Genomic DNA, 23,564 nt, shown 5'->3' with positions numbered 1-23,564 from the left:
GGCAACAAAATGGGCTCCTCGTACTTGTTTTATAGACTGTAAATACAGTATTTTTGCCATTTTGCTTAGAAATTAAGGTGATTCCCACTAGACTAGAACCCTCTGCAGTCTCAAGTAGGAGAGAAGGATCTAAAAACTGCTGCCTGTCCTTCGGTATATTCTTGCTATCTCAAGATACTCTACACTAATGTGATACTAACATGGCATTTCTGGAAAAGCTGCAGAAATTTCTGTACAGGCTTCAGCGTAAGAAAGACAAGCTACTAAAGTGGAAAATAAACTCTCGGGCTTATCCAAATGATGAGCAGAGAGTGTCAGCAGATACTTGTTCCAGCGGATGTCACAAAGGCTCACCTAGAAAAATGATGCTGAATTGAGTTTCTGTAATAAATATTCAGCTACTTGAAAGCTTACAGCTGCAGGGTCTGCTAAAAAGCAGCATTAACCATTTTGATATTGTTAAAAAGAGCTGAGCTGCAGGGAAAACAAATTTTAAATGCCTGTAGCACTTCAAACACAAAACCTGACCAAGTTTCAGTATTATCCACTGGGTCTGCTCAACTGAGATCACTTCAACAGAGCACAGTGGCTACGAGCATCGTAGAAAACAGATCTAAACACAAAGGAAAACAGCACTTGGTTCCTAACACCAATTGTCTGCAGCGTATTGGTGGTGATGTTTACTGGTACAAAACAAATTTCCAATGTGTGTATTCTAGCTGAGGTTTATTTTCGACAGTAGCCAAATAGATATCAGCTGTACGCTCAGCCAAATCAAAACAAGAGATGGAGATCACCCATACAAATCTGCAATAAACAAGAATTTGTTTTCAGAAAGGCAGACTGCTTCCTGCTGCCTGCTCGCTGCCAAATCCTAAAAAACACTGTGTTCTGTTAGTCAATCTACAGGAAGAGATAAATACTCTCACAAGATACCTAAACATGTTAATATTGAGTAGTAATTTCTTCAGCCAACAGCGCCAACCCACACACAACCCATTAGGCATTGCTGGTTAATGAACAACTTTATCCTATGCTATATTTTTAGGGCAGGCACTTCATAGCATGGGTTTCATTTCTCAACTGGCTTGTTAAAAACAGGTAGGGATTCGGCTTTACATGCATGCAAAATAAAAAATCAGCTAGATGAAAAGCCAGTGGTTTGTACAGTCTTGCTGACGTTGCTCTTCTGGCTTTCCCTGGGCCTTCCTGCACACTCGTGCTTGGGCAGCTTCCAGGCTGCCCTTTTGCTGTGAAGCTCCTGCAATGGGGGAAAGCGTGTCAGGCATCGGGCACAGCCTCCACCACACAACCATCGGGTTCCAACAGTCGATGGGCATCATCTTGTCAGCCCGCCTCACACTTAACGCTGACACAAAACAGGGCCAGGATGCCAAATTTGAGGATACCGAGGCGTGAGGTCGAACATGTTTCAGGTCGTCATCCTGTGGTTGGATGACAAGTCCCAAACTTGGGCGGATTCACACCGATCTCCAGCCGAGGTCCCTCTGTACACGCTCATCCAGACGCACGCGTGCTGGAGACTGCTTCAGGGAAGTCGCTCTGTGTTACACACACGCCAGCAATAAAGAGCAATTTGTTTTGTTTAGCACACAACAGACTTAGCAGAATAAGAAACGCAGTCAAGAACAAGGTCAGACGGCCAAGAAAACCAACCTTCAGAGAAATAGCGAAGCAAACATCCACCTGCCTTTTTCAAGATGAGACTGAGCGACTGCTGAACATAGCACAGAAGATGCTCTGCAAGCAGAAAATCGGTTTCTGTTTGCCTGCACTAGATTTTCAGTTTTCCTTGGCTTCGGGTGGCTGCTTTTTCTCTAGTTTTAGCATATGCACAGACCTTTGTTTTCATCTCAACCTGCTGGCGTACCCATGCAGCCAGACTGACAGCAGCAGTGCACTCACTAACCTGAAAGCCGGCTGTGAATCACCGTGCCTTGCTGCAACTCGGGACACACTCACATGCAAATCCATCACCAAATGAAGACCTAATAGGTAACGCTCCTCTTCTTGTACTAAGCAGGAATCAAACACGACGTCTCTCTCCATGAGATTCAGATGTCGCTTACTGAGGGGCTGGTCTTCTCAGCACAGGACAGGCTGAGAGCCTTGCTCCTTCACGCTGTTCTCCTGGTCATCTCCTCACAAACTTCAGCACACGAAAACAAAACAACTTTCGGCCAGCTCAGATTCCTTGCCTGAGGCTCTCTGCTCCTGGCAACGCCTCCTCAGGCCTGCTTTGAACCATCTGTCTGGGAGCTCTTTGCCACTTTTAGTTTAGTCACTCCGGACTGGCTTCTCCAGTGTTTATATCAGTCCACATAAAGGCACTTTTTGGAGTCCAGCACAACGTGCTCGGCTGTAATCGTCTCCACCAAGCCCAAACGTGACCTCTGCGAAGACCCTACCTCAGCTCTGGTATGCCAGGTCTCTGGCGCCTGATAGCAGCTAGCGTCATCGCCAAAATGAGCATGGAAACTGTTGGCTGCACCATATTTAATCTGTCCTCGCTCTGCCAAGTTCCTCTGTCCTCTTGAAGAACACTGGTGCTTCTGTAGAGCAGCCACTTTCCCTGCTATCGTAAAAGCATAGCCTAAAATTGGTTATATGTTAGTCTGAACTTTACACTGGGAGGTGTGAAACAAAAAGGTTTTTAAACACATGCACCATGCAGATGTAATTTCACTAGAGATACAATGACTCGGTCCCCGGCTTTGCAGGAACACACAGCTGAAGGAGGACTCAGGCCAAAAAAAGGAATAGGAACCAACTCCGAGAAAGATGTGACCTGGAAATAGCTGCTAGAGCAACAGATACAGCTTGAAGGCTTTTCTGGTGAGGGTGTACTGAGACAACAAAACGTTGCATGCAGTGCAGGGAATTAACCTGCCTCATCACTCAGAAATACTCGACAGAAACTGGAACAGCAGGGCCTACTGAGCAGGCATTCCCATTCACTAGATGGGATCTTGGTGATACGCTGCAAGATGTTGGGTTGGCCTTGTTGTGCCACCTGTCAGGCTGCTCTACCACCAGGAGCTCCGTATGAAGTCTCAGCCAGCGAGCTGCCTAATGCCACAGAGAAGTCAATCTCACTCCAACGTGGTCTCATATCAGAGGCTTACACTCTTGCTGCACTACGAGGAGAAGATGGCTAGTGGAGATCCTAGGGCCATAATATAAAACCCTTCCCTCAAACAGATCCAGGCTGCTGGATTTTGTAGAGGCCAGGAGCTGCAACTTCTGCTTGCAGCTCCTCATCCACAGCACACTTGGGTAACGAGGAAAACAAAATTCACTGCAGCAAACCACGAGCTGCAGCAAAGTCACTTGTCACTGGTGCTTATCTGAACATCTATAGCTGGTGAATCATTTAACAGGGCGAGCGGCTGCCTTTTGCTATCACTTCAGCTTTTTGCCTGTATCTTTACCAGTTACACGGGCTTCCTTCAGATACACCTAAGCAGTCCAAGTGAAGATTAAGCCCTTCCTGCTCCAAAAAGGTGACGATTTTAAAATGCATTTCAGAGCTTGAGAAAGCTTATACTCCCAAAATTAAATAATACAAAAGCTACCACGACTCTGAGTCACCGGACAGCACCAGCCACTTCCAGCTGGAGGCTGCTGTGCTGGAAGGGCTGCGATCAGCAGTGCAAAGTCCAGCAGTGGCTGGGCACGAGCAGCACTCGCAGGGATCAATAGTGGGGCCAACACTGTTTAGTGTTTTCATGAACACTGGGGAAAAAAAAGGACATCGGCAAGCCTGATGTCCTCTGCAAATGCAGGGCGGGGGCGGCAGGGCAGAGGGCAGGGCTGCTGTAAGAGGGACAGCTGCAAAAACCATCGGGCCATTCAGCAAGGACAAGCAGAAAGCCTTTGGAAGAGCCTCCTGCACCGGGAAACGCTGGGGCTGGCCATACACAAAACAGCTTTGCAGAAAAGGACATCTGGGTTCTGGTAGGGGAAAAAAAAATCACGATTATTTGTCAGCAGCGTTCAGTTCTGCAGCAATGAAGGTCAACTGCCCACTGGGCTGCGGTGGCAAGACTGGGACCAGCAGGGTGAGGAAAGCAAAAGCACTTCTGAGAATAAATCGGCTTCAGCTTTCGGTCCCTGGCACGAGACAGACACTGATGCACCCGAGCAAGCCCAGCAAAGCCCATTCAAAGCGGCCAGGGGCCTGGACACAGCACACAGAAGGGCTGAGAGAACTGGGCTGACTCAGTCTTGAGGAGGCCCAGGGGGGCATTGCTGCTGTTTTCAGCTTCCTAATGGGAGAGCACAGAGAAGACAGAGCCAGACTCCTCTCGAGGTGCCACAGTGAGAGGCATCAGACATCAGCTGCTACAAGCGAAATTCTGATTAGAAAAGAAATGGTTTAATTTCATCAATGAAATCATTAGAAATGATTTCACTCTGAAAGCAGTTGTCCACTGGACCAGGTGTCCAATGGCCCAACAGAGCTGCTGGATCTCCAGATGCTAAATTCAGGTGGGCAGGGCCCTCAGTGACCTGCTTTGAGCTGCAGGGCAGGCAGTGTTACTCTACAATCTTCTTCAGGTTACTGTGCTCAAACCAGCAGCAGCTGAAGCTTGTTCCAAACGCGAGCCTTCACTTACACAGCTGGCTTCAGGAAGATAAGGCTCTCCAAAACTCAAACATGGGCTGCCCCGTAAACAGCAAGAATGGAGCATTACTTTGAAGTTCTGAGGAAGAGTCTAGAGTCCCACAGAGAAACCTGACGTGACAATATTTTTTGACAAAACAGCAGTAGATGAATTAGAAAGACTAAAATTCTAAAGGTAAGGTGACAGGTAGCACATCACATAGGTTGAGAAGCTGAAACCCCAGACACTGTAGAGAAACACAAAAAGCTGCACAGCCCAAAGGCTTGCAAAATGAACGTAAAGCCCCACTGAAAACACACACACACACAAAAAAGCCATTCAGTCATTCTTTCTGGCTAAACTGTACTGGTAAAAAGACAACCTCTTATAATAAATATCAATTTAATGAAGAATAACACCTTGAAAAACTAAAACAAAAGGATGTTCTGAGGGGAAATTTTAGGCTTATGTTTTGCTAATAAGTATTTAGGTCTTAGTATTAAAAGAACAGAACCATTGAATTCCAAAATATTAGAGCTATCAATGAATTGATAATAAATCAATTACAAATCATCCTATTACCACTGCACGTAAGACAATTCCTCCTTTCTGGATAATGGAAGTATTCTGTTATGGTTCAACAGTTAGCAGCAAAAAAATAGTAATTACATTTTGGCATTTAAAACAACATTCAAGTCCACTCTAGAAAATACCCAGGCTTCTCACTCCCCAAAATACAAATGAGTGGGGAAAAAGCGAAATTCAGAGGTGCTCTGCAGGGCTGGCAATGGCAATACCCACAAATTCGTTTCTTTTTCTCAAAAGCCAGAAGGAAAACAGTACGGGATGCTGAACCACACCTTCCTCCAAAAAGCTCTCTGGACAATTAGCAGCTGCAGGGAGGCCTGGGGCAGGCTGGGGCTGTGGTGAGCAGCGGGTGGCACGGGCAGGGAAGGAGCCCTTAGAAGGAGCAGGTAATGGTGACTGAGCAGCTTACTGCACAGCAATCCTACAGGGGAAGCTTCCACACGTCCCATCAGTTAACTGATGGCATAAAAAGCCACTTCCTAAAATCAGTGCTGCGTTTAACTAATTAGATTTTTCAAGTCATGTCAGCTAATTAGATTTTTGCCAAGTCACAGCTGCTTTTCATGCAATAATCCAAATCAATGCTTCAGCCAAATTTGATAATATACAATTAATATACACACACAGATGCTTCCAGACCATTATCATACACTCTCATCACTTCTCCACTACGTAAAGTGGAAAAGGAAGGAAAAATAACACTGGAGACGTTGTCATTCATTAGTTTGCGATTAATTAGGGTGAGAGAGTGCTCAGACCTGTGCAGACAACTCCAGACCCATAGGACGGCGCCTGAGGTTGACAGAGGCAGCAGGGGGTTCCTTTAGGGGAAGCCGGTTCCACCTGCCTCAGGACTGTAAGTGCTGTCTGATGAGACACCCCACCAGCAGTGCCTCAGAAGGATGTTTACAGACACTCAGCGCTCCGTACTGCTCTATTTTTGATAAAAATTACCGGGGAGAGACCACACAGCTTGCTGTGGGGGCTGCTTCTTCCCCTCCAGCTGCAGACAGAATCAGATCCGCCACGATAACAGCTTAATGCTGCACCAGGGAGGGATGGAAGAGGCAGAGAGGGCCCAACCCCAACTCGGCGTTATCTTTTCCAGCCACTTGGTGCCCGTGAGGCGCAGCCCGGCACCCGCAGCCCCAGCCCCTGCCGAAGGAGGCAGCCACACAGCCCTGCACCACAAGCGCCCCCCGGCCGTGCCCCCTCACCTGCTGCTGGATCTTCCCGTCCTCGGTGACCACCCAGTGTGTGGTGGCGGCGGCGGGCCGCGGCCCCGAGGCCAGCAGCGAGCAGAGGCCGAGCGCCCAGCCCGACAGGACCCACGCCCGCCTCAGCCCCGGCCCCAGCCCCAGCCCGCCCCGCCCGGACTCCGCAGCCGCCGCCATCTTCCCCAGATCCCGGCCTGCCCGCGCCACCCGGAACCGGATCCGCCCGCGCCGCCATTTTGGGAGGGGGGAGCGGGGCGGGGCGCGCTGAGGCGCTGCCGGGACCGCCTACAATTAAAATAAAACCCTACACATTCAACCAACCAATGTTAAGGGCTTGCATCCCACTAAGCATATATCCCACAGATACAAGTTACTTACTGATGGCAAAGTTTGCACCGTAGCACGTTGCTCGTTTCACCGAATAAAAGAGGTTGTTAACTCCAAGCCACTAGTGCTCTATCGTTAAGATACTAATGAATTTTATTGCACTGTCAACATCTAGGAGATAGAATAAGACAATGTCTCCTTTTCACATGATACATTCCCAAATAAAATATAATAGATCTACTAGACATGCAACTTCTGCTGATTATTTCAATTACTGTCCATAATTTCGCATTTAAATTGAATTACTCAGAAATTGAAACATCTAACACAGTCTTGTAAGTATTTCTTGGTGGCAAACAGCTCAATACATCTATAGCAACCTAAGGAGCAAGTCACTAAAACAAAAGGTACCGCAGCACCCTTGTACTAAGCCACCACAACACGGTGTAGAGTAACTGTGAAACAATGAGCCAAACAAAATTACAAAATGAATTTATTCCAAAAGCATAAGGGAACATTTACAATTCAACAAGATGGTAAACAGGTGTCTCCACAAGAACTCACTGCATTAAAATTAAATATGAAAGTAGGGAAAAAATTTCTAACTACTTCTGAGGCTACAGGAACTTTGCACATCACCTCTGAAAAACAGGAATCCTGTAAAGGAAACTCACTCAAAACTCAGTGAGAAAACAAGCTGCTAGTACCTGGTTATTAGTCTAAATACAAGCTACGTTTAGGCTTTGAGATAACATTCTTAAATCCCCTAAAAACACAAATGATAGCAACAAGTGCAAAATGTCTTTTTTTTTTTTTCCTTCTTCTTCTTCAATGGAAGCCTATTACCTATCCATTCCCTGTTTTCAGAGTGACACTTTGATCTCTTGAATTTGTACTTGAAAACTCTTTGCCAAGTTTGTTGGTTTTAGTGACAAATCTGAGTTCAGCAGCTGGCACATAATCAGAAACAAAAAGTAAGCTCGTATGTCCTGGAATGTCCAAAGTTTGCTGCCTACTGCTCCAGAGCTGAGCAAGAATAGACTTTAAATTTAGTCAACTTCGACATAGTTTTGGTATTCTGTCCTTTTGACTGCAGTGATGAATGTCAATGTTAATGAAGACACCTGAATCAGATTTACAAGCAAATACAAATGGAACTAGGTGGCAAAACATCACGTTCAGGCATTTGTGTGTGGATATCAAATGGCTGCAGGAAAAAAAAAGGAGAGTAAGAAAATGCTTCATCCTTCTAAAGCCTAAGCTATTTTACATCAACACGCCCTGGAACACTTTTAAAAATTGTCTTCCTCTGCCCCAACTTCATTTTTACTACCAGCTAACCCCCTTACAATGTTGAGTGACCTGAGAAGTAAAAATTTTAAGTGGTGAGAATAAAAAAAAAGCATTGTGCTCTTACATTGTATTTTCTGGGTGTATACCAGTAAATAAGAATCCCAAGTTGCTATGAAAAAAAATAGCATGGAATTGTTAATTTTTCCACTTGAATTTAAGTACATGCTGGAATTTTTCAATGTTACCCAAAATACAATTTTATTTATATATTTTTAAATGCAACTGTATTGGTAAAAAGACAAAATGAAACTGAAAAACAATCCTTGAGTGCCAACTAACCCAGAAATCTGCAAAACACAGAAAAGAGCCAGGTACTGCTACGCTCCAGCTCCGGTCTATGAAGCTTAATCACTGCATCAATCTTTATCCATTCCTGAAATAATTCTATTCATTTATTATTACCTTTTTTCCTGTTCATTTACTGTAATTTCATGGCATAAGTATATGCACATATTCATATTCAACATTAAGAATTCCTTTTGCAAAACACCACTTTTGCATTACAATGCACGGAGAAGAGTAAGATGTGCAAAACAAAGAAAACACCACATTCTCCACATCTCTAAGGAAAAGGACTGCTTCATGCTACAAGCAAAATAAATTTCCAGTCATGCTGCAAACTTCAGAAAACCAGCATGTCTCTCAGTCAAGTCCATTATAGTAAGTAAATAAAATCTAATTTAGCAATGGTACTCTTCTCCACATATTGCAAAATATGGTTACAGATGAGGAAAGGATTACTTCAGCTGCTAAGCTTATCTGACATGTATCTCTGTAATCATGCCTTTCCTGTCCATTACTTAATACATGAACTCAATTACATAGTTTGTTATGCAGTAGCTGATTTTTAGGTTAATATACAAACAATTAAGATGTAGCTTTTGATAAGACATCTATGCTCTTTTCCAATTTTGAATAAATCCTGAAGACACTTCAAAAATAAGAACCCAAAACTGCTGACTGTAAGCATCCAAAAATACAGTTGTAGTTTCACTATGGACAAGTTGTAGTCCGTTAGAAAAGTAGATCATACATACAAAGGTATAAAGAACATTTAAGTCAGTCCTAGTGGAAGGCAGTCCTTGAAGGAAACAATATTCCAAGCAATCTTTTGCTGAGTAGTACTTTTACGTTAGCCCATTGGGGCCGGGGAAGATACAACGGTCTACTCAGTAGATTCTTCCTCGACTACGATTGCCACGTCCTCCCCAGCCTCTTCCACGTCCACCACGGAAACCACCTCTTTGCTCTGAAACAGAAATTAAAACTTTTCATACACGTTCATGCATGCTGACCAGAATTAAACAGTAATAACTGGAGGCTGACTTAAGTCTCTGAGGTTAATCTTGCTTATTACAAGATCTCCAAGTTGCACACTGATGGACACCAGTCCCTACCAAGTGTAAAACAATGGCAACAGAGCCTCTCTAAGCTAAATGCAGTCTTCCTGTATACTATGATACAGGGCTCTCCCATTATTTTAGAACCACTTTTGAACCAATCAATTTTAACAGAACTGAAAATTGAGCTGTAAATAAATTCAGCAGCTCACCCTTCTGTCCAATAAAACCACATTGATCTTCATGTTTGCCTGACTCACTCCTAATGATTTCATAAAACTGATGGCAAACCACAACTTCGTCAGCCTGTCGTTTCCTGTCCTTAAGTTACATCAGCATACTCAAGTTTCTTTGTTGGGCTGGTATCTCACTATATACAAATTGAGGATCTTAAGCATACCTGGATACCACGCAAACTATTTGTGTACTGTGGAAAATTTTTGTTTCTCTTTGTCAAAACCAAATTTGATCAGAGTGAAAAAAGCACAAAACATTTTTTTAAAGTTTCTTGGGATTTGTTTGAAAGTATTATCAAACTCCCTTTTTCCCTGTCCATTCTTTTTTTTTCATGTACAGCCTTAAAATACAGGTCATATTAACCTACAAAGAGAACCATGGGCACAACTCTAACTAGAAAAAGTTTTCCAAGCTGCTTAACTTACCATAAGAAAAACTACCCAGGTTACTACTGTACTTCCCACTGGGAGGATTATATATCTGCCTGGCATCCCTTTTTGGTCCTGCCGAAGCCTTCTTTGGAGGTGAACTTGAGGTTGTATCCTCACTTGTTCTTTTTTGACTGATGGAAGGAAACAAAAACAGATCATTTCACCCCTGTGGTGACAAGTACAGCAACAACAGCTGTTCAGCCTCAAAGATCAACAGTTGTAAACTAGTGATAGCTATTGAAGATGCCCGGAATAATACTTCAGAAGAGGAAGTAAGCTAATCTCCAGTTGATTCAGTCTATTGCATCCCTAAAGCAAGACTAAGGTATCATACCACAGCCTTAATTCCTTTCAGGATGGGTGTTATTTTTGGTTGTGAAACTTTTAGCTCATGCACACCATATACATTATCCATACGCAGCTTGAGATATTTATCTTGCGAACAGCAGAAGCTAACAACCCTTTTTTCATTTTATCTATATATTTTTATATATGAATATTATCTATGTTTTTCATGAAAAACCTCTTACCTTGCATCTGCCTTCTGTACTGGTTTCCAGGACAGTGTGACTGTACTTTTGTAAGAAGGAGGAATGTGAAAGAGATCCTGTGGAGACAAAATTGGGCAGTTTATTTAACATTAAACCCATGTCAACTGTACTCCAAATGTTTAGGTATCTATAGAGGCTCCAGAATAACATTTACTTTCCAACAATTTTAAAACCAAAACCTTTTAAGTCCTATGGCACAGCAAGAAGGCGACAGCAACTGTCTTACCTTGCTGTCTTAGTTCCATATACTTTAGTAGGAAATTCAAATGAAATCTGCTATCAAAGTAGTAATTGCAATTACTTATACTGCAATTACACACCGTCTTTCTCTACCTCTGCATGTAAAACATCTTTTAATGAACTACAATGGCTATACATCTGATATCCCAGCTAACGTGGTTAAAAATAAAAAAGGCTTCTCAAAAGCATAGGCAGTATTTGATTCATGGTCATGTATTGAAGATGGGAGATGAGAAATGAAGGAATACAGGCCAACTAGGGAAACCAGTGGAGTTCTTAAAAGGTGGTTAGCAGAAATCAAAAGGTTTCAAGGGCTATGGATAGAAATGGCTTTCTACAGCTCATCTCTCCTAGACTCTTTGTAGAAAAGAGGTCTGTACAGGAGGCTTGCTTTGCCTCCTTCTTCCATCTACTTGCACCTCTTTGAACACGCGTCTCCTTACCATCGCAGAAAAGGGAAATAGAAGGGAAAGACAACTCAGCCAAAATCCAGAGACCCCTAAAGCAAGGTTTTCTGCTCCTGCTCCTAACTGCTGATGCTAAGAAGGGCCCTGACACCCTCTACCAACAGCAGCAAAGGCTCAGAAGTTTGTTTAAACAGCATATCTATTTCTGCTTCAGGTACAGTTGAAGCAGACAGCATCCTGAGCTGAATAACAAAAACCACCTTATTAATACAAGTTGATTCAGATTTATTCCTTTTTTCCTCTGTAGGTTTCTCTACTTTGTGAATTTACTCCTTCATCATGTTAATACTTACCTTGATTAAAACATTGATGTTATTTGTTATTTTCAAGGCAACCACTTTGATCTTGTTCTGTAAAAAAACAAAACACACCACTGTTGAATACCTTCTATTACTTTAAATTATACCAGCTGCATTTCATGAAGTTATAACACTAAACTGACTGCGATTCACTGAACTACTGTAGCAATAGAAAAGGTGTGCATGCTTCCAAGAATACGTGACAGCTGTTTTTTAGACTTCCAGCAGTTCTGTACTAGCTAGTGGCTTGTAATGTTCCAGTGTATTTCCCAATCTCAATTTTTCCCAACGTATAAAACTTCCTCCTTCAAAGCAAAGACACAGAGCACATATGAAATACACATGGTTGTGCAGAGTGGCTTAACAAAATTACCAAAAACTAAAAGATCTTTTTAGCTTGCAGAACTCAGCATCAGTTGTGACGCTGCACAATAAGTGCACAATACTGTGCAGCTGCACAGTAAGTTTTCCTCATTCCCTCCTCCAGAAGTGGCACATTGAGAATGACATCACTAGTGACGTGGCCACACCACACACCAATCTGACATCCACTCAGGTCTATAAAACAATGGATGAACAAGAGTGCAATTTAAACAGTTTAACACTAGCAGTTCATACACATTTTTCTTTAGGCAAACTCGCTTTTTGGTATTTTCAACACAGAAGGCACTGACTAGCAACACAGCAGTGTCAATACGTACAGGCACTAACACTTAACTGTGTTACTTCCAGCTCAACACTGGTTCAGGAATCTACAATACTGCAAATTTCCTGCTTAGAAATTGAGAAGACTGCCAGATGAGATCAGGAATAACAAGTGCATTCTTCCGCTATCAGGTTGCAGTTACATCATTACGAACCACTTTAAAAAATAGCAGAAGTAGTGCTCAGGAAAGCTCTGACTGCCCAGGATAAGTAACAATCCAACCAGATACTGAATCATTATCTCAACCACAGCCTTAAATATGTTTAAAGGGAAAATGGTGATGATGTTAAAGTATTATTCCCTTAATCTGTTTGCATGCTTACAACAGATGTTAGCCTGTTAATGTGCACCAACTGTTACTTCTGAAGGCTCAATCAGAAAAGCAGAATTCTTACACAATACTTACCTCCTCTGTCTTCAAGGCTTCTCCAGTTTTCCCTTGGAGCGCAAGACGAAGCTGTCGAATATACACCTGCAACCCTCGAGCAAAATACTGTAGCCTAAAAAGTTTTAAAACAAGATGTTAATTTCATATATTCCTATAAAAACAAAACAAAAGATAAGCAAAAGAAAGTTGTAATCTTTTTTTTTCTCCCTTGAAGAAAAATGCTCAGAAGTAGCCTTCTACCAATCTGATTTGTGTTTCTCTAGCATGCAGACACTAATAATTCATCCTTTCTAACAGAACTCAAACACCCCCCCTTAGACAATTACCTGATTTTAAAGTCTTTCAATTTCTCCGCATTCAACTTGGCTGTAAGGAAGTCTGGAAGCTTACGACCTAGCTGATGGAAGCTGTACAACAGACACTCCACGTAACTGAACTGCAACTTGGGCTCTTCACTGCTGGCATTTTCCCCGTTCTCTGCTTCCTCCGGAGGAAGTGGCATGTACTCCTAATGAACAGAAAGAAGAAACAGGTGAGGCACACTTACAGGGACTGGCAGTTCTCTTGCAGTGTTCATACTGGAGGCTTTATTTCTGCTTTTTTTTCCCCACCCTTGTACTAACAGGATCAGGTTCTGCACAAAATCCTGGTGCAGGTGGTTTGCCTACACTCACGCCACTTCACACCCCCTGGCTAGGAGGAAATATTATGGTAGTGCTGCTACCACAGAAAGCAACAATGGACTGCACCAGTGCTTCTGAAAGAGTGCTTGCTGCCTTTGCTTAAGAAGAGCAGCACAGACACAGTGTGTGATGCAACCCAGCATGAGTCTCTCATCAGTTTAGAATTTAAAAAGTAACAAAACCATGAGTATACTGAACAAAAACCATTATGCAGCTAACATTGTACCCTCCTCTATATCTAGAAGGGCTCTGGATTGCAAATTATGTTTTTCCTCGACTCATGGACAACACTATTTGCGATATAGCCACATTCAAAAAAGTATAAGTAGATTAATGGATGAAAATAACTTGTTTTGATTAAAAATGTTCATTTTAGTCTTTTACTTAAGTAGAAATTGAATTAGTCTTACCAGTAACTTATCAAACAACTTCTTCAAGTTTGATTCAAGCTTTTCCATATCTCCACAAAATGAACTCATTTCTGCAAGAAGCTTCAAGACCTAGACATAAGGATAGCCGGTTTTTTTAATGTGTTAAAAGATATGTATGAAGGCTTAACTTTCAAACTAAAAAGAGACTATTATGTCATTATGGTTGGCATAGTAGAGGTCAGTTACTAAAAAAAACGTAATCCTCAGGAAAGAATACAAGGAAGAACATGCCTAGTTTGTTCTTCATGTCTCCACACATGAGTAAACCCCAGAAATATGGGTGTCGCTGCCTAATCCCAACAAGCACCATTAATCAACAAGTGAACAAAAACCTCGACAACTCATGCCTGCAGCACAGCTCACCTCCACAGTGAGACTCACAAAGATTGAACTGCAGCTGCAGCTCTGATTAATGTAACCAAAATTGCAGACATTAAACCACTCCCTTAGGAGACTAAATTAGCACAAGCCATGCAACAAACATTTCAGTAAATGTTACATGCTTAAAAAAATTGACGGTAATATAAAGTTGATTACACTGCTCTACTTACTCTAGCCGTGCCTCAAAAGCCTGGGACAAACAACACATGCTTTAAAAGGCAATGCTCAGTCATGCCTCAATACAGCAAACATTTTGTTCTAGTATAGCTAGTTCTCCTCCAGTACAGATGTGTATTTCTTAGGATTGAAATGGACTGTAACCTTGGCTTACCTCTAACTGGATATCAACACCCTCCACTGGAGTAGTCAAAGAACCGAGGTTCGGAAGCACATGCTCACAGAAGTAGGTAACAAATTTTGTGGAATGAACGTTCTTCTGCAAAAAAAAAAAAAAACAACAAACAACAAAACACATCACGCTTTATTCAGGCTACTGTGAGTTTGGGTGAGTTAAATGCTTTTCCCCCATCACCCTCCCAACCCTGTACATTCCCACCACAGAGCTACACCTTAAGGCTTTATTCAACTTCTCTTTAACTGTGAAATGCAGAGACCCTGCCAGGTAGCTTAAGCTCAGAGGCAGTCTGCAACAGGAGCTGAACAGATTGCCTAAAACCTGAAAATAGACCTTTACACGCTGCAATGGCCTGCCACTGGACTTGTATTAATCAAACATACAAGTATGCTAGTGTGAGAATCTTGTCATAATTAACTACAATGTCTTAAATTTGAAAGAAAATGTTGAAGACCAGAGAATACGCAAAAGCTCTTTGCATTCACAGGTGCAAGGGGTGCTTTCCAACAATCTACCATATTAAAAGCTAAAGGTGGAGAAGTACTGGTACACTGTCACTCTAACAGAAACATTCAGAACACTGAAGAGAGAGGAGCTACAGCTATGAACTTTCCACAACATTCCTCACACAAAACAAATAAATACATACTGAGAAGAGCGGCACTGCCTGCCGAGTACACTGTAGAAGTCTGTCCACGCAATCGGGGTCAGTGGGATTGAATGTTTGCTCCAGGTCAGCTTGTTCGGCGACCAGCTCCACCAGCTGCTGCCTCCCACTTACTGTCTGTAGGCTTTTTAACCCAGACAGGATTTTCATGAACAGAACAAATTCCTCGCCTGTCACATCTTCCAGCACCTTAGTAAAACATCAGAAAACATAATTCCATCGTGGTAATTTGCAAACCTCCAAGTCAAACCTACTTGATTTGAAAAGGTAAAGTGTGCAGCTATCTAATGTTTAAATTATCTCATAGTTATTTAAAAACAAAAAGGTTAAAGGAACCCACAAAAAGATGCAGTATAATCCTATGCATCTCCAAATTAGCTAACTGCCATCATGTTGTGCATAGGTAACATTTTTCTTCAACAGTAACCTTAGGACAAAATTTCTCATCTAACAAAATTGTATGTTTCAGGCAGAATAAATATTAAGTGAGTATCTACTCGACCGACTTTCTTAATACTTTCTGTATTTTTTTCAGCTTAGGGAATGCACTGGAAACTCAAGAAATCCAAAAAGGAAAAACGCCAAGTCCTGCACGTGGGATGAACGAACTTCCGCACATCTGCACATGCAGGGAACTGGCTGTCTGTGGAACTGCCCAGCTGCGAAGGCCCTGAGCATCCTGGGGACTGGAGGCTGATGAACACTGTCCTGGACCATGATAAAATCATAGCCAGTAGATTGAGGGAATCAAGCAGATTGAGGATTCTCCTTCACTAGGCTCTCCTTAGGCCAAATCTGGAACATTTAGTTGTGGGCCTCTGCCACAATGAAGTTGTTGATAAGAAAAAATTTAAGACACTTACCTTCTTTGATTCAGTTAATATGAACTCTTCGACCTCCTTTGTCAACACCTCCTCAGGCAGGGTTTTCAGTTTTGTAGAGAGGAACTTGATGGCCCTCTCTCTCACAATATCCTCCCCCTGAAGAATTTGACTGAATAAGCCTCCCAAAGTCCCTGAATGAAAAATAAATCAGAATAAACAAATTATTTTTAAAGTTTGAAGCTGAGCCTTCAACACATTAGAAAGCAATTTCCTATTGCAAGACTCCATGAAATATTTTAAGATAATTTTCACGTCTTTTGACATAAGAAACTACATTCTTTTCTTGGTCTGCATATTTCAGATCCTCAACTATTGAGAATTTCAGTATCATTTGCAAAACAAACCAATGAGTACGTTTCTAACTTTTGCATTGTACTAAGATACAAATTTGGGTCCTGCTCTCATCCCATGAGACTGGGAAGTATTAATAAAAGACATTTAAAGAAAAATGTGTCCTTTACCTTTAGCATCCATCTTAAAGATACTGAGCAATGCATTGTTGACCAAATTGAATTCTGCAGAATCATCTGAAGAGAGAGAAAAAAATCACATACATATCCTTGAAAGGCAAACACAGAAACACAGAAAGATTTCTGGTATCATATAAGAAGGATTCTATCTTCAGCATTATTAATAACACAACGTGCGCTTAAGCTACTATTAGACCAAGGAAGTAGAAACCCATGATTACAAAAGCTGGAAGCAAAAGAAAAAAACGATTTGTCATTTCATCTTCCCCCTCTTGCCCCCATAGCTTTGGTATTACAAACTTGATAGGACTGAAAACCTAAAGCAACGTTTTAATTCAGCGTGTTTGGTCATTGTAAGGAACAGTTGAATAAACAAGCTCACTCTTACTAGATTAAAGTACATCAGTTAACTTCTTTCTAATCTACAGAATTCCTAGATGGACAAAACAATTCTTGTTGAACTAAATGGAGAAATGTACATGTTCCTAAAAACTATGTTTCTTCTGAGAAGCAAATCTGTAGAGACTGAAGCATGCATTTTTAATATAATTTTGAACATGTAATATTTAGCACTTCAAAAGCATACTGAAATATAAAAAATACATACTGTATATTAAATTCGGAACTGAGTATTTTGTACAAGAAAATGTACTGCATCAAAGAAAAAGCTTTTTTTTTTTTAAAGGTTTCTGAATTAGAAATCCAATAGCTCTCAGTTGGAAGGCAGTTTCTTGTAGACTGTAACTGCATATCTTTTTCTTCTACAAATGCTTTTAGACAACTTGAATGAAAAAAAAAAGTCTGAGATATAAAAAAAAAAAAAGATTTTTAATTTAGATCTGAATAATTAACGAAACTAGTAGCATAATTGGAGAGCAAATATAAAGAGGTGAGAAAGAACAGAAGCAGGACATGAATTCCACTGGGACAAGCTGCTTTGTAACAAACTAATGAATCAACACAAAATGTTTTACAGAACAAAACTGCAGACATTTCTAGGTGTGCACAAGGAGATCAGCCAAGAAACTACCAATGTCTCCTACCTGACTGGAGAAGCTGGGTCAGTATGTCTGCTACCCGGGGAAGGTTATCTCCAGTGGCAAACTGAGGCAATTCCTTAATTGCCTGGCGCCGGATCTGTTGAAATTGTCAGCAGCATGAAAAAAAAAAAAAAAATACAAAAAAAATCAGGCAATTCAATTTCCATATGAAGTTTGACAAAAACAAACAAACAAACCAAAAACAAAACCAGAAAAAGACCACATTCTTTTAACAACTCCCTGGTTTTCAGGTACAAATGAAATTGTCTTGTCCCTAGCAAGATTTATTAGAATCCATTACCATGAAGTGCTTTGAAAATAAAAATGTAAGAAATTCAAAGAAACTGTATCTAAGCTTTTTTTTTTTTTTTTTCCTGCAGAGATAGGCCACTGATCAATGACGGGGGTGCAAAGTCCAACGAAAATGGATTTATCTCCCCATAACATCATACAGTAGGTTTTTCTGTTGTAGGAATACACTAACATTCTTGTGTCTTTCAGCTTTCCAAAGACCAACCTTCCTCCTCCCCCCCCCCCCCAAAAAAAAGACACAAGTTAAGGAAAACCAAACCAAAACCAAACAAACAGAAAAAGCAAACAACAACAACAACAAAAAAAAAAAAGGAATAGCAAAACATAAATCAATGTATCAACTTGCTACAAGGTTCCAGTCCTTATTCTTACAGAAACATCTTCATCCTCACAGAGGTCCAACTGGGCATTGATAGCTGAGTCAGCTAATTCAGGAAAATGTTTGAAGAACTTCGGAATGAACTGGGCTGCGAGCCTCTTCTCCTTGGCACCTCCTTTCACACCATCCAAGATCGCCTGGTAAGCATCCTTATGCTAAAAGAGGAAAAACAGAACACGCAAATAGAAGAATCTTGGGGTAATCTCAAGACAAAGGATTGTTTTCTCTCCCGTTTACTGCATCTATTTCGGTGAACTATATTATACAAGCTTTATATGAAGAAGCACATTTCTCTCAGAGCAATAAAATCTCGTTAATCTAGTAAAATTTGCCTCTACCAACTGTACTGTTATTCAGTTCCTCTACCTGTTCAAGAGCTTCCTGTTCAAACTGTGAGGGCTAACAGCTCTTGCACACCACTTGTGATTAGATTAGTGTAAAGGAATTACACGATCACCTTCTTCACTGCGCTTAGGCATTTTTTCAAGGAGTTTCTTCTTTCTGTCTGCTCTTTTATTGATTCTTAAGCAGAGGCTACCTCTCCCAGCAACTGTACTGGAACAAATTGCGAGTGATTTTTAACATGTATTGCTCTAAAGCATCTTTGGCATGTTTGAGCAGTTGACTTGAATTGGGGTAAAGGAGTTCTTAACACATCTGTTAACAGAGTCTGGATGTAATAAATAAGTAAACAACAAAAAATAGATCTCCAGTTGAAGTACAGAAATAAACACTTCAGCAAAAGTGGCAAATTCTCTAGCAGCTCCAACTAGAGACGCACAGGCACTTCTGATTTTGTGCATGCACGACTTGAGACTTTAGAATAAATTCAGTATTTGTTGTGGTTACAGATGTGCTTCATAGGATCACAGAATGGTTTGGTTTGGAAGGAACTTTAAAGATCATCTAGTTCCATCCCCCTGCCAGGGGCAGGGACACCCCCTACTAGAAATAAAAGTCAGCGTTGTTAGGATGCTGGCAGGAATCGGAACATTCTACCATTAATTCTCCTCATCATTGTGAAAAAAATGTTTTAGACGATGTGTCCCAACTGCAACAGTAACCTCAACAGCACAGGATGCTTTCCTTTATTTGCTCCAAATTTCCCAGAGCCACGTGTATCACAGCCCCACTCCACATAAAAGTTCACTCACAGCAAGTGAAGATCCTGATTCACAAAGCAGAACGCTGCTTTAATGCCCTTTACAGTAAGCTGCATCTTAACCTTCAGTACCAGCGCTGCTGAAACACTCCCTACACCATTCTGACACCGATCTGTGGAGCCAGATTCTGAACTGGATTGGGACACTGATCCTGAAGAAAAACAATTGAGGATAAAAATGGTTGGTTTTCGGCTGACCCACACCCGCATCCAGTTTTCTCTGCGGCTGTGCCTTCATGGCATGCTCAACAGCACGGGCAGGAACGTGGCAGCACAAACTAGCAATGAAATGCGCATTATCATGGCTACTGGTTCTGAGAGTGCACATTAAGAATGACCTCTGGTGGAACAAATTACTTAAACCTAAAAGTGTCCAAACAGCAACTGAAATAGAGTAGCTTGGAGCAGCCCGTGCTCCATTACTTTGTATTACTGCTAATTGCTCTTAAGACACAGTTCAGGCAGAAGTTTGTTTTATCTTCTCCTTAGCAGCAATGAAGAAAAAAGTAGGCAAGTGCAGAAAATGAGTAATCCTTTATTTTTGCACTTTTCCTCCCAGTCTGTAACATATGAATGTCCTAAGCCCAGACTAAAAATAGACCTCTAATCCATTAATTACTCTAGATCAGCTCTTTGACTGATTTATACTCTGTAAAAACCATGACAAGTTTAACGAGCTGTTACAAAGTATGTCTTCCTCATTATTCTAAACCACTTCCTGGTAGTTTTTTTTTTTTTTTTTTTTGTTTTGACATTCTCACCTTCACTCTGCCAATGAGCTATACTCATCCTACCTGTGTTCCTTTCTCAACTGAAACACTTTTAGGAGCTGAGTATTTCTGCTGTTTTACATTATTCCACTTAATGTCATAGTTCCGGTTGTCCCCTGCCCTTCTCATGTTCAAAGTTTCCTTTTTGAGGCAGCGTGACTATGGCTTCTCACAGTGAGAAATCACACTCATAGGGATATTAAAAGATAATAAAATCGTAAGTGGGATAAAATCAACGAATAAGGGACAATTACTCATGGCTTCTCAAAATGCAAAAATTAGACATCAAGTATGATTACGAAATGACAAGTTCAAAGAAGGTAATTTGTTCACAAAGGTTAATGAAGTAACAGAACATTTTGGCATAAAACATTCATCTGCCAGAAATATAACCAGATAAAAGAAGTGCCAGAGAAGTTTGCTGAAGAACATCCTAGCATGAACGCAAAGGTTCTCTCCCTGACTCTGGATGCCCATAAGCTGTAAAGAAACAAAAGCCAGGAGAGCACACCAGGAACCATCATTCTAAACTTGCCCTGCTCTTACCCTGAGAGGTTTGGAGACATCTGGCACCGATCCTGCCACGAGCAGCATTCTCAGCTATCCTGGAGCTCATCTATCTCACATTCCTATTCCTATCTTACAAGAGGTACCCACACTCATGAAAATGATGAGACTACATATTCATAAAAGAGTGCACTAACAGCATCTATTTTATTCTGCATCTCTCCCCCCAGATCTCAGCATTTTAGTTCCATTTTTCGGTTGCCTCTAAGCTGCTTTGTTGGACTGCTTGCAGTGATGGGGGGACAGTCATACAAAGTGAGCAGACCTGAATTAAAAAAAAAAGTAACTTTAAAAGCAAACAAACAACAACAAAAAATAAAACCCTGTTATTTGTTTTCTTAAAGAACTGTCCACGTAACTTTGTTTACCAGTATGTGGTTAACAATCCATTGCTAGATAAAAAAGAGTTCCTTTCCTATTTAGGTACATTTTGTCAAAAACATAATAAAAAACCACTTTTACTACTTTTTTTGGGGTAAGCATTAAATAGCATGCGCGCCTCATGCTATTAAAGAATGAGTTTTAATTACGGAAAACATTCTGGAGCTGCTAACATACTGGGGCATCCCCGTGTTGGCTGCACTCAGCGCTGGTGCTGCTGTGCGGCAGATCGTGCCAGGATTTTACCCCTAAAGCCTCCTGTGGCGGTGAGGACCGTTCGTAAGGAGGCAGCGAGGCGCTACCAACCCCTAAACACCCTCCCCTTCCCCCGTCCAGCTCCTGCAGGAGCCCTTTAGCACAACCACCCCCGCGCCGCCCCCCCCAGGGCCGAGCTCCCCGGCCCGGCCCGCGGCGCCACTCGAGCCCCAGGCGCGGCCAGGCCCGGCCAGGCCCCGCAGGCCGCCTCCCCGCCGCACCTGCCCCGCCGTCTCGGTGGCATCGGCCAGGATGCCGTAGTTGCGGTAGAGCTCCTCGACGGTGGGCATGGCGCGGCGGGCACGGGGAAAACAACGGGCACAGCCGACACCGAGGCGGACACCGAGGCCGCCGCCGCCGCCGCCGCCGCCGTCAGCACCAGCGAGGAGGGAGGCGCAGAGCGGTCGCGGTGGGAGGGAGCCGCGCGGCGCCCCCTGCAGGGCCGGCGTAATAGCATGAAATAAAATAATAAAATAAAATAAAACCTGCTGGGGGGAGCTCGGCTTGAACCAGGATGTTTTGTATACAGTCACAAAATATACACACATATATTCATAAAATCGGTGGTGCCCAACATATCACACCGACTCCAGAAAGGGGCGTCGAGAGCGCTCGATTAGACCCCAAAGGGGCACGATTAAGAAACTGGTCAGAGGGAGAGGGTGACTGCCAAGGGTCTGGGGACGACACAAAGGAGACTTGGTGCTCCAAGCTGGGCCAGGGGGGCTGTGGCACCATGCAGCCACCCTGCGAAGGTGGTGGGTGTTGTGGGTGTGCAGCCTCGTGGGGCTCCAGCACAACTTCAGCCTGCCTGAAAGAGGAAGGAAAGCAAGCGACATGGAGACCTGTGGCATGGGAGGCTTCTCTGAGAGAAAAATCCATCCTGGGTAGAAATCAGGCCCTTTTGTATCATGCAGACATAAAAGTGTGTATGGCACCACCACTCTGGTAGCCCATAGGTGCTGTTAATTTTGGTCTTCAGCTGAGAGAGACAACAGATGATGATGTTTCTTGGTTTCCTTCATTTATTTATTTATTTTGTAAAGAAAATGTGGCCAGCAGGGCTAGGGAGGTGATTGTCCCCCTGTACTCGGCTCTGGTGAGGCCGCACCTCGAGTACTGTGTTCAGTTTTGGGCCCCTCGCTACAAGAAGGACATCGAGGTGCTTGAGTGGGTCCAGAGAAGGGCGACGAAGCTGGTGAGGGGCCTGGAGAACAAGTCCTACGAGGAGCGGCTGAGGGAGCTGGGCTTGTTCAGCCTGGAGAAAAGGAGGCTCAGGGGCGACCTTATCGCTCTCTATAGGTACTTCAAGGGAGGCTGTAGCAAGGTGGGGGTTGGCCTGTTCTCCCACGTGCCTCTTCCAACCTAGAAATTCTGTGATTCTGTGAAAAAAAATAAATAGATTTCTCACATCAGTTCACACTTTTGCAGCCACTCCTCTCTTTCCCAGACTATTTTTCACTTTCTCCGGTGATAAGCTGCCCCTCAGTTTCCCGTTTTCTCTTTCTGGAAGCTTCCTTCAGGCTGTCCCTGGCCCTCAGGTGCCCAGCTACAGCCCCAGGGATGCCCGGTGTCCCCAGCCAGCCCCTCCAGGCCATGGGGGACAATCCCCTCACCTGCTGCCAGCTGGGCAGCCATTTTCCCCCCTCAGGGTTTTGCCGCCATTTTGTGAGGTCTGCCTGGCCCTGCTCTTAGCAGCCAGGGCACCCTGCTCCTTTTCCGGGTGCATGTGCTTGCTCAGGAACCTGTTGTTTACCTTTTGCAGCCCTTTAAGTATTATGTCACTTTTCTGCTCATTCCTCTTTTTTTTTTTTTTAATTTTTAATTTTTTATTTATTTTTTTTTTTCTGATTTCTCTGATTTCTCTTTTCCCACAGTTACCCTTAGAATCACAGAATCACAGAATCATTAAGGTTGGAAAAGACCTCCAAGATCATCTGGTCCAACCATCACCCTACTACCAATGTCACCCATTCAACTGTGTCCCTAAGCACCATGTCCAACTTTTCCTTAAACAACCCCAGGGACGGTGACTCCACCACCTCCCTGGGCAAC

The 23,564-nt window shown here is 42.7% G+C and overlaps 2 protein-coding genes across 2 annotated transcripts in view; both read right to left on the bottom strand.

Annotated features, from left to right (window-relative positions):
* The window catches only part of TTC17 (tetratricopeptide repeat domain 17), a 54,657-nt gene extending 48,047 nt beyond the window's left edge, over nucleotides 1-6,610 (bottom strand). Inside the window, exon 1 of the mRNA XM_032188045.1 lies at nucleotides 6,434-6,610. Coding sequence (XP_032043936.1) covers nucleotides 6,434-6,610 — 177 coding nt within the window. The remainder of the gene's footprint in view (nucleotides 1-6,433) is intronic.
* Nucleotides 6,611-7,236: 626 nt separating this feature from the next.
* API5 (apoptosis inhibitor 5) lies at nucleotides 7,237-21,875 on the bottom strand. The gene is made up of 14 exons (XM_032188430.1): nucleotides 21,731-21,875; nucleotides 18,368-18,529; nucleotides 17,687-17,780; nucleotides 16,635-16,700; nucleotides 16,153-16,304; nucleotides 15,272-15,478; nucleotides 14,599-14,703; nucleotides 13,866-13,955; nucleotides 13,099-13,280; nucleotides 12,791-12,884; nucleotides 11,673-11,729; nucleotides 10,652-10,728; nucleotides 10,116-10,252; nucleotides 7,237-9,362 (listed from the first exon to the last, which is right to left on the bottom strand). Exons 1-14 carry the CDS (start codon nucleotides 21,797-21,799, stop codon nucleotides 9,283-9,285), a joined length of 1,572 nt encoding a protein of 523 aa, XP_032044321.1. The 5' UTR covers nucleotides 21,800-21,875; the 3' UTR covers nucleotides 7,237-9,282.
* Between the last annotated feature and the right edge of the window lie 1,689 nt (nucleotides 21,876-23,564).

The sequence above is a fragment of the Aythya fuligula genome, chromosome 5 (genome assembly GCF_009819795.1).
Source record: "Aythya fuligula isolate bAytFul2 chromosome 5, bAytFul2.pri, whole genome shotgun sequence".
NCBI lineage: Eukaryota > Metazoa > Chordata > Aves > Anseriformes > Anatidae > Aythya > Aythya fuligula.
This window is presented reverse-complemented; position numbering and strand designations above follow the sequence as displayed.

Excerpts from the sequence above, each read along its gene's own strand:
- API5 (XM_032188430.1), bottom strand. The coding sequence starts at position 21,799 with ATGCCCACCGTCGAGGAGCTCTACCGCAACTACGGCATCCTGGCCGAT. Across the intron at positions 15,479-16,152 it reads TATTAACTGAATCAAAGAAG|GTGCTGGAAGATGTGACAGG; the intron begins GTAAGTGTCTTA and ends TGTTTTACTAAG. Across the intron at positions 10,729-11,672 it reads ACATCAATGTTTTAATCAAG|GATCTCTTTCACATTCCTCC; the intron begins GTAAGTATTAAC and ends TTGTCTCCACAG.